Raw genomic sequence first — 11,258 nt, 5'->3', positions numbered from 1 at the left:
TAGGCCATGTCTGATTGGTAAATACATCAAGGGTGATACGCCATGAAGGAAAAAAGATGTAGTGAGCCTTTTCAAAAGGACCTTTAACTAGAGGAGTGGACATCAGCGGAGCTAGGCCGATTTTTCTTTTTGTCACAGTTCTTTGACAGATGAATAAATGAAGACAATCAGGAAGGTTCTGTCATTTAAGGCCAAACTGCACACCTTTTATTAGACTGAGAGTTACTCTAAGCTTTTTAACAGATAAATTAGAAACTTTCGACATTTTCATTTACAGTAAAATAGCTCAAAATTTTATCATAAAAACTATTTTTTTCTTTCAAATCGCTTTTTCATACCGAACGGTAGCATCTCTTGTAACTTCTGAGGAGCTGAAATATTGTTATCACAAAGTGGCTTAGCTTCGCCAAAGGCCATGTGCAATCCCTTCTGTTACAGGTATTCTTGGCCTATCATGTTCAGATTTAGTTTTAAACATATCCAATAGATGGCACCCTATAAAGGACAAACATTGACAAAATGCAACGATAATTATTTTTCATTTTCTTTTGAAATATTTATTGGACTCTATTTTTCAACTAGTTCGGCTTCCAATGAAGCTTTGGAGAGTCACATACCTTCCTACAGAATTTTAAACTAGAGCATGTAAAACAGAAATTGATTGAGATACCTGCAGATTTGTCAAACATCTGGCCTGATGCTCTTTATTTCTACATCATAGAAACTTTTACAAATATATATTTCAGGCAATATGCTCAGCTGTCTTATATGTGTTGCCGAAATAAGGAACATATTTGAAAACAGAGAAGTATAACCAAAGTTGAAAGAGAAAAGCCCAAGTCTCCACACCCACGCAACAAGATAGATAAGAACCGGCTAATTATTGTCCATCCTTCCGTGGTCAAAGTCTCACAACATCCCTCTAGAAAACGTTTAATGAGTAATGACATTTGAAATCGACGTGACACATAGATTTGTCCGAAGAGCACATCTTTGTACATGATTCACAATTGAATTTCTCTCCATGAGCATTATCAGACAGACCGGATGGCTGGATTGGCACCCGGTTCACGAGGTCACATTTTGGCTTGGTTGTGGGGAGACACTCATAAACTGACACAACTCCCACGCGGGCTCTTGCTGATGAATAGACTTCCGTACATGGCGAGATAAAGACGAGCCTTGGGCAGAGGAAAATTTCAGATGAATGGGGGGCGTTTGTGATTCCTTCCGATTGAGAACGGATCCAACACGGAGTCCTTTGCCTTGAGTAGCCGTAGCTTGATTGTCCTCGCCTCTCTCAAGTGGGGCTGGTCTCCCCAACAACGCCGCCCACTTTCGGTTGAACTCAAGTCGGAATTTTTCCTAAAGTGGAAACCCAAACCTTTTGTTTAATTTCGAACTTGGCTACTTACTTGTGGGCGCGATCAGAAATACTTACGTTGTGAATCCCGTAGATGAAGGGATTGCACGAGCTATTGCTCATGGCCAAGATATGACTGGCCATCCAGAAGTAGTTCACGCCCGGAAAGCTGAAAGAAACGGAAGAAGAGTCTTTGATGTATTTCAAATTTACCAGTCTCCATCTCTCGTACTTCAGTTGAAGGAAAGTAAAGCTTTTCAAAGGGTCAAATAGTTCAAAAGGTGTTTCACTAAAAAGCTTTGAGGGAATGAGAGAGCCCTCGTATTGGGAGAGTCTAGAAAAGTAACTGATACTCTTCGTTTTCAAGGGCAACTATGTCCCAATCCAGGTTTTAGAGTCAATTGAAGCGACCTTAGAGGCTAAACGCGCATTTTGGGAGAACCTACAAACCCTTCAAAATTTATCAGTTCAATATTAAACCCGCAAAGCAACTTACTCGGTCGGGAATCGAACGGCATAGAGAAAGTTGAACAACTGGAATGGAAACCAACAAATGGCGAAGGTGATAACCACTATCAACAGCATCTTGGTAACCTAAAAAAAAACAAATTTTCAACAATTTGGATCACTGCTCATTGTCACAGGTTTTAATTTTTGGGTTCGTCAGTACATTTCTTTTTCTTACCAAAATCATCACTGAACGAAGTCTATCAAGAACTGCATGAAGCAGGCGACATTGTTGCGAACATTTTGAATTTCAATTGCGGAAATAAACAAAGTCATCTTTTCGCCAATTGTAAGGAATCATCTAAAAAATCTTTCCGAGGGCGGGATTTGAATCTATTCGCACACTCTCCTTGAAAAGGGTCTTCTTTTCCAGTCATAGCGCTCAAACAGAAACTTTTAACATAAATTAAGTGGTGCTAGGAAAGACACAACACATTTTAATAAGCCCTCTTCTGGGGTTCGTAAAGTTTAATTTCTGCGCATTTTGCCATGCAAAAAAAGTGAGGGAAGCCTTGGCATTGATTGGCCATCTGAAGTGTTGAAGAATGTGTTTGACTGCTTTTGTTTCATCGTAATTCTCCCTAGTTTCAAGTCAGACTAAGTTTTATCATCCTTCTGAGAGAGGCAGATAAAAACTTTGTTCAACCCGTGGAACTTTTTTAGGTTCCTCTAATCTGCTTCCTCGTTCTTTTCTCGGTTATTTTGTTCCAAAGTAAAGCGAATCAATACTGGAGCTATTTCCATCATGCCTTCTATTGAGACCCACCTTCTTCTTATTAGCCAATATGGCCAGGTCTCTTTGATCGTGAGCTTCTCCCGGTGTTTGAATACCCCACAGAACCTAGAGGGAACAAATACATGTATGAATACATCACGAGTCAATGGTTACTAGTCCAAAATACTGAAGACCAGAGAGTGAGTACTGACCAGTGCCATATGACCATAGGTCATAGAAATGACCACCACTGGAATCACATACTGAAGCATCACCATGTACAGGGTGTAATCTCGCCAAGCATCGTTCGATATCAAAGATTTGTCAAGAATACACCCTTTTTCTCCATTGGAGTTCTGGAACTGCCTCACCTAGAAAGGAGAACGGTTGAGACCGTGACATATTTTTGATTCCTTGATTGATAATCCTTGACAGGTCAATCCATAGATTTAAAGGCACTGGATGTCCGACGACCAACCACTTGGTTGGCTAAGCAGTACAATAAACCGGTTTGTGATCAATTCCCACGAGACCATCCATTGTATTGTTTTACCAGACGAGTGGTCGGACGTCCGGCATCCAGTGTCTAAAAATCTATGGCCAATTCTATTGCTGTAGGGAAAACTCAAACTCCAGGTGCCTCAGTTCACTAGACCAGTTTTTGCATTAAAGGTGACCACAATCGAACATACTAAATCGTAATATGATTGTAATGAATAGAAGGATTGGCTTTATCACGCTTGTCCGTAGCGAATCCAGTAAAAATTGCTCTCAGATTCGATCATAAGTGTCTCCAAAAACTAGAATTCAAACGACCAAGACGATTTTCATTCTCGGCATATCATGTGAGCTACTAAAAAGAAATGTTAAATTTGCCCAATTTTAGCTATGGGTGCAATGCCGGGTACATTCCTTGCAAAGAACATTTCGAAGTTGAAGCTAATGAGAGACGTCACCCTGGTGACCCTCTTGACGTTGAAGATTTACAATGCATGAGCAAAAAGTTCTAGGCTAAGATCCTAACAAATTTTAAACATTCGAACGGCCCCAAGCCATGCAATTTTCATTTAAGTCACACACGCACAATTTCTCCCAACTCTGTTACCTTTAGATACTGTGTGTAGTCAACCTATCCCTGTTCAACTGTTTCCTGGCTTGGCTTTCTGACAAAAAATTCCGGACATGCACTACACTTTCTTCAGACGGTGGTATAACTTCCCGTCCTGATTTCCTGATATGTTTTAATCATTATTTCGAGGGAATGACAGGACAGTAAGCACGAACATCGTTGTAAAACCTATACCATCCATAATGGCCAGCCTAATGTAAAGTCTTTAAATCAGTGGCTGGATCGAATGTCCTTTAACCTGGATTTGACTTGGACCAGGATCAACTTTAGTTCTGCGAGAGAACACACAATGGTTGACCCGGAACGCCATACATAAATCGGGCCAATTTTCGCCGTACAAAAATGAAGAATAAAAAGGCATCAGAAATGGGCATTGAGTGTATCAGGTGCATTGATGTTTCATCTTTGCCTCAAAGGCAATTCTTGTCACATTGGCTCTTAACTGCTTCTCGTGATAATCTTTTTTTTTTATATTCAGCACCAAGCGCCAAGGTAGCCAGCCTTTGGCCTTGTTCTTATGCTTTGAATGGCCAACCAAAAACTATTCCAATTCCATTTTACACGTGAACACTTTTTTTGACCCTCGCCTGAATGCAAATGCCGTTCTTTTGGTTTTCAGCAGCCTTACTAGTCAGTCTCCTGGTCACAGTTTTTGGTCGATTCCAAAGGCTTTCAATGTCTCGCCACGTTGCTCGACTAAATCTAGGCAAGTTTTCGCTTTTTTGCTTGTCACTCGATTTGCACGTTTGACAATGGTACAGAAAATCTAGATAACGGCATTTAAATGGTATTAACCACAGACTTGCCAAATTGCACTAGGTATTTTAGAATTTAGATCGTTGCCAAAAAAACTGTATAGGTTGTTTCAAAATATTCAGTACATGCGTGCGGTACTTTTCTGTTTGTAATACGGTATCTTTCTTGCGGAGGGCAAGCTTCATTGAATATCAATCCAATACTAAACATGACAAGATTGGTTGTTAAACACGTCTGATGGGTTGATTGCTAATCGATGCTGGGCCCATCTTTGCGGGTTTGCGGGGTGTGGTCTGAGGCTCAAATAGACTAGAGAATGAACGATTTCAATTGGCGTCATCTGTATCCCAAATTATTGCCATTTGTTCAAAGAAAGGGCTAGTTTCTTGCCGAGTGGCCTGTTTAGAAAGTGTGTTCGACTGTGTTCTTTTAAATCATATGGGAAATTGGATCGAAGATTGCTGTTCATAACTTGCCTTGAATACTGAGTTTAGATCTTATCAGACACGTGAAAGAAAGCTATCAGATATCATACAACGGGATTGTGAGCAGAATAGATTGGCTTCAGATTACGAATTGGTGTGCCATAATCTATTGTTCATTGGTTTGAAACCCGGAGGCTTAGACAACCCCTTTGACTTGCAACATGCTTTTAAGAAATACTAATCAATGCATGTGAACATGGTACAAAAACGAACAAACCTACAAAAGGAAGACCCAACTTTGATATCATGAGTTGGGTCAAAGTACCTTCAAAATGTTAGTTATGATGTTCACGCTTAAATATTTTTAGAACTTACATGGTATACAATCAAATTGGGAATAGCTTGAGCAATGCTGATTGCCCAAATGCCCGTAATGAGGGCCTTGGCGCGAAGTTTGGAGTAACTCCCTCTCAAGGGAAAGATGATCCCCCGATATCGGTCCAAAGCGATAATCACCAAGGTCGAGATACTGGCATTGATGCTCAAGTGCTGGAAGAAGATAACAATAATGGACTGATTAGACCACCACGAGGGCTTGAGCGACTAAGTAATGCCATATTCGAGATGCTTGCTGTCTCAAGTGTGTCAGAATAATACAAGTTCACCAATGAGAGGGATCAAAAACCCTCATGCTTACCACGTGCTACGGAACGTCGAGTTGAAGCCTATTTTGAAATACAAAAACCCATGTACTATGTGGGGTCCATGGAGTGCTAACTTTGAATTAAGTGAATGGTTCATGAGAAACGAAATTTTCGCTTTCGTTCGCAGTCCACATAGATCTCTAAGTATGAAACGCAGAGGACTCTTATACAATACATGCTGCGCCCTCTGTGACGCAACTCAAAAGCTGATCCTGAAAATCTTGGTGTCCCACAAACATGGATCGGCGATTCGTAGATGTCATTGACACAAGAAATAACATCATTTGTCTATGTTTGAAAGAGTATTTTTAGGATCTGTTGCATATCCGCACGACAGAGGGCGCATCAAGAATGTGTGTATCTTGGTGCTTTATTTCTATGAAAATATACTGATTTGAAGACACTGCAGAGCCAAAATATAGTCTGTCTGCTGTCAATTTCAAGCGCATTCACATACATGTTTATCAATTTAATCTTATTGAGCCCAAATATTGGCCAATCAAATGTCGGCTTCTTCGAAATTGTCTGATTGCTTGAGAAGACAAAGTCTCTCACGCAACACAAGAAGGCGAAATCGTCGAAATTCCGGGAGAAAATGCCGTATGTTAACGACAAGACCCGATTCTTGGGAGTTGATTTGCTAGTTAACCTTGAATCCATTGTGATTTCTATGGCGACAAAAGCCTTCTTTGTTCGAGTAGATTGGAACCCGATTAGGGTTCCAAAAAAAGCCCCCATGACCTTGGTCTGCCGCCGAGTGAAGTAAACAGTTGGATGGATCGACTTACTTGAAGAAATGGGCATAATTTGCACATGAAAGCGGGCAGGTTCCATCGCTGAAGGAGGGCCGCTTGAAATTGGAACGGAATGCAGAAGACCGCAATGATCACATCCGCCACCGCCAGATTCGCGATGTAGAGATTTATCACAGTGTTCATACGTCTTCCCGTGGCTGAAAGGGGGGAATAAGCAATTCAGATTAGGTGGTCCTTACAGGACATTCTAATCCAATTGCACTTTGGCAAACTATATTATAGTAATGGATTACTGTATTAAGGTGCTTTAAGGTATTGTAAGGTACAGTACATACCGATGATCCATAGGACCAGGACGTTTCCCACAAAAGCCGTGAGTGAGATGAGGCCATAGATGAGACAAAGAAGCACCACGGTCCCAATGTGATGGCTTTGATATTGAGAAATCTGCTTGGTGGTCTCAATTTCGCCCATTGAGCTATTGACATTGGATCCCGGGGATTCCAAACTCGAATTCATGGGAACAAAGGCTGAAGAAACAAAATTTCGAATCACAAATCACAAATCAAGGATCAAAGATAGTTGGGCATAAAGGGTCATTCCATAACTCCTGGCCAACAATGAAAGTATTTTCCAGGTTCTCGGGGAAGCCGTCAACCCACAACATTCTTGACCCTTTGATGCTTTCAGTGCTTTGTATGATACTTTAGTGAGTGGGAGCTGGTAATATCGGTAATCTCATTGCTTAGGGCCAGCCATGAGAGTCTTTGAGAGGACATAAGTTCGATTGCCGGAGGACTCGAAAAGCCTTAGTAGAAACGTGCTCATCTTAAAGATAGTGGGCGTTCTTCTCCATAAATATATTGGTCCAACTACGTAAGTTCGGTGGAATTATTTTGTCAAAATCGAAAATCAACAACTTGGATCTTGCCATTTTAGTTGGCTGCTTAACAACAAATCATGACTGTAGCCATGGAGAAACGCAAAATCCAGCCCTCCAATATTGAAAGTACATTCTCCACGTTTGAATTTTGAGTAAAAATGACGTAATACGACAAGCTTGATCCCTTGAAAGGCTTCAAACTCAAATATTCTGTCTCAGCTTTCGAAACCTACAAACTATCCTCCTCTAGTATTTCATCACAAATTCTATTCCTAAAACAGCCAAGATCAACCTGAAAAATTGACGAACCTATTTTGACGTTGAGAGCATCATCATCAATATCTACTGAAAAAGTATCTGTTTACATACTTTGCTTCTTGTATGCTATGCAACAAATAAAGACCCTCTGAAAAAGCTAAGATGACATAAGCCATGGATTAGAAATTGGACCCTTATGTGGGGATCTGGACGTTTTCTTCCTTGCTTTCATCCATATGGAAGCAACAATGGGTGGTAAACGTTTTTGACTAATAAGTTGATTATCTATATTTATGTGATGTAGTACGTCTGAATGCATTTTTGACACGCTTTTGAACACGATCTAATGAGGGATGAATTTGGAGGTTTAGTGATTTCTATTCTTTTCTTATCCCCCGGCAGCAGAAAAGGTGACTTGGGCCGTTTGGCCTGGCGACGGCCGCTCGGGCAAGTTTGGGCCGAAACGAGTTTATTACATTTATAAGCAATACCATGGTCTGTATCAAGGTTATTATGATTTGGAATCAATACAAAGACACCAAAGCATTCATTTCATTCAAAATATTCTTACTTGCTTACTCGCAAATCAAATCTCTGCATTTCAAGTATCGAGTCATTAAATCAACGGAACTGATTCTCCTCCTCTTGTCCTGACTGGGTGGACAAAGCTCTGCTCAACCCACCAAAAAACTCCGTTGATTTAACGAGATAATGATGGGTGAAACACAGAAGTAAGCAAGTAAGAATATTTTGAATGAAATGAATGCCTTGGTGTCTCAGTATTGATTTCAAATCATAAAAACCATAATAGAGACCATGGTACTGCGAATAAATGTAATAAACTTGTTTCGGCCCAAACTTGTCCAAGCAACCGCAACCGCAACCCGGCCCATTTCGCTTTTTTTTATTGCCGGCGATAAGAAAAGAATGGAAATTACTCAACCTTCAAACTCATCCCTGATTGGAAACAAATTGACTGAAATATTTGGATTTTTATTTTTAATGTTGGGAATAGTGGCAACCTTAGTAAAGTCAGCAACTAGCTTGTCCTCATTAATTTGGAATTTTTGAACGAGCTGCTCAACCACTTATCCGCTTGACCGCGTTTGCCACCGGCTCCAACTAATTCGTCTGTTCAAAATGAACAAAAATAACGATAATCTGACCACGGATGGCGCTTTACACGAAACACAAAGTTGTGTAAAAGAAGTTCAATAAAGGCAAACCCAACTATTCTCATTTTTACAGCTGCCTTTCTCTACGTATTCCATCTCTAACTCAATTAATAAATTCAAAATTGTGACTTCCGAAGTGTGTTAAATATGAAAGTATAATGCTAAAACATATGGAAGAACATAAGCTTCGATCCCTTGACCACACTGAATGGAAGTTAGTTGAAATATTATCCGAAGTGTTGCCAAATGTGCCTCTTTAAACGAATCACTTTTCAAAAGAGCAGCTCTTTGCCCGGTAGATGGGCGTAGCTTCTGAATTGATGACACCAACTTGAAGACATCTCCTTGAATCGAGAATTTCCATCCGCGAAACAATTAATGGATGTAATGAAGGTTGACTGTTGAGATGATTTAGCCATAACAAAAACCGATATTTTCGTACCAGGAGTCTTTCGAAAGAGAGAGGCCTCTGGTCCTGCCAGTTTCTGTTAACTATATTCACATGGCCGCATAAAGTGGCCATGCCACTAATCACGCACTTGAGCTTGTAAGTTGAGTGTAATTGGCCCTTAGACCCTCGATCCCTTGATCCGATTGACAAGTACTCGTATGTACCAGATTTCTTCGGTTTGTCTTTTTTCATCACCAATAATGCCCTACATACCGTTAAAAACGTCTTGGGTGGTATTGAACAGTAAGCGCTCAAAGAGATTGAATGAAATGAATTGCATTCTTTTGTAATCCTTATTTGATATTTGAAAGCCCCTAAATGAGCCTTGATGGCGAGGCTGCTTTGACAATCCGTCAGAATTTTCTTGACTTGGCATCAATTTTATTGTCCTTCAAGACAACCAATTCTTTTGACTTCAGGGTCCGTCCATCGGGTCAACAGGGAAAGGAAGACCCGCCCCCAAAGACAACTGATCGTGGAGTTAAATTGTAATGTGATGAAATGAATAATCATAAAAAATCAGGCATAAAAATATGCATTTTTAATTGAGCTGAAGAACTCGAAGTCGATGTGCAGATCTGCCATGTGCAAATATAATTTCAAGGATCGCTAAAGTCACTTCAGCCAAAGTAAGGTTTAAAGGTGGCTAAGGTGTCATCAAAGGTCATAGAAAACGTTTTTAAATTGATGTCAAACGCCTTTCATCAAAAACTCTGAAAGCATCTGCTCTTCAATTCCATCTCAACATCTAACAAGATGAACAAAATGTAGGAGGTACATTTAAAGCCTTTCAATTTTATGAAATTTTATATCTGTCAAGTTAATTGATTTGATAAGAGCTTCGTATAACACAAAATATATTCTTCGTTCTGAAAGCCTTGCTCCGAGGTGTTGTTTCCTTCAAAAAATTTAGGAACCATAGGCATAAAATTATACGTTTGCAGTTTTTTTAGCGTCAATCTGACAGTAATGGGAACCGTTTGAGTGTTGGAAACATTGTTCAATATCCTATCAAAGGGAAACTGTCGTCTCCAAAATATTCGCCAAGACCGAAGTAATGAGTGCCGAGTCAATAGTCAAAGACTCTCAAAGTGACGTTTTCGTCGAACCAAATACCCCGAGGGTTTGTAGCTCTCACTGCATGCACGGATCCTCATTTGCGAACCATCACCAAACCGACCAACCAGCAAAATGATGTTCATAACGAGGCAAAGAGCTAACCTTGCTGATCTACGACAATCGCTCATTGTCAAATCGCATTTTCCTAGATTATGGGCATTAAGCATTGTTTTACATGCCTAATCCTTCATTTTGGCGTGGACGGTCGCCAGACGGGACATCAACCGCTCAAACGTCTAATAATTTTGTCCTATCCTAAGTGTGCGTCCCGTTGAGGAGTGTTGGAACTGCATTTTTGGAACATTGCCAGAAAGAGATGTCGAAATGATCAATCTTTCTCGATCTGTGAACCGACCAAGTACTGTAACGGCATAGGCAGAGAGCACTTTTCCCACTTTCTTTCCATCTCTCCTAGAGTTAAACCTTCATAGTGGTGAAGGAACCCACTTTGGTTCCATGCTTCAGGACCACATCATTCATGCTCAATGGCGCTCTCACCTCGTTTCTTTTATGACACTCTCACGAAATGGCCCGGATGGCTGAAAGGCTCACTTATAGAAGACAAATCAGGGACTTATGCTGAACTTTTTTTGTTGAAGTGACTGATCCAACTGATTTTTGTGCGTGCCCAAATCATGGGTAGTGTGCGGATGAGTTGTCTAAAGTACACAAAGGCAGAATCGTCGAAAATCAACCAAGTAAGTGTACAGATGGAGAGCAAGACCAGCCTTGAATTCAAGAGACTCACTTGGCTCTTCCTTCATGTCCAGGCTTTGCGATCTCAAGGTTTGTTTCGCTCGTGGAGAGAGAACGGCGTGAGGTCGCTCTGCTCTGTCTTTGGGAAAGAGAACCGGCGTTTGAACGTCGGAGGCCCCATTACCGACACTCGCTTCTCACAATCACCAGAGCCTTTGAACAGAGGAAAAAATGGGGTTTCGACCCTATTGGTTCTGGTCGAACAGTGGGCCATTCTGTAATCATGAAATGATACGGGCTTTCAGAGCGTTTACCGTGTTGC

The 11,258-nt window shown here is 40.7% G+C and overlaps 1 protein-coding gene across 2 annotated transcripts; it reads right to left on the bottom strand.

Annotated features, from left to right (window-relative positions):
• Nucleotides 1-677: 677 nt before the first annotated feature.
• Nucleotides 678-11,134, bottom strand: LOC131891428 (RYamide receptor-like). Of its 2 annotated transcripts, none has more exons than XM_059240985.1 (9): nucleotides 10,989-11,134; nucleotides 6,690-6,884; nucleotides 6,388-6,551; nucleotides 5,271-5,444; nucleotides 2,798-2,956; nucleotides 2,637-2,711; nucleotides 1,860-1,957; nucleotides 1,442-1,532; nucleotides 678-1,365 (listed from the first exon to the last, which is right to left on the bottom strand). In XM_059240985.1, the coding sequence occupies exons 1-9, from the start codon at nucleotides 11,002-11,004 to the stop codon at nucleotides 1,069-1,071; spliced, it is 1,269 nt and encodes a 422-aa protein (XP_059096968.1). In that variant the 5' UTR covers nucleotides 11,005-11,134; the 3' UTR covers nucleotides 678-1,068. The 2 variants fall into 2 exon arrangements, with proteins under 2 accessions (XP_059096968.1, XP_059096969.1); XM_059240986.1 differs by lacking the exon at nucleotides 10,989-11,134 and adding an exon at nucleotides 10,739-10,964.
• Between the last annotated feature and the right edge of the window lie 124 nt (nucleotides 11,135-11,258).

The sequence above is a fragment of the Tigriopus californicus genome, chromosome 12 (assembly GCF_007210705.1).
Source record: "Tigriopus californicus strain San Diego chromosome 12, Tcal_SD_v2.1, whole genome shotgun sequence".
Lineage (NCBI taxonomy): Eukaryota > Metazoa > Arthropoda > Copepoda > Harpacticoida > Harpacticidae > Tigriopus > Tigriopus californicus.
The sequence above is the reverse complement of the archived record's forward strand: the minus strand, read 5'-3'. Positions and strand labels throughout refer to the sequence as shown.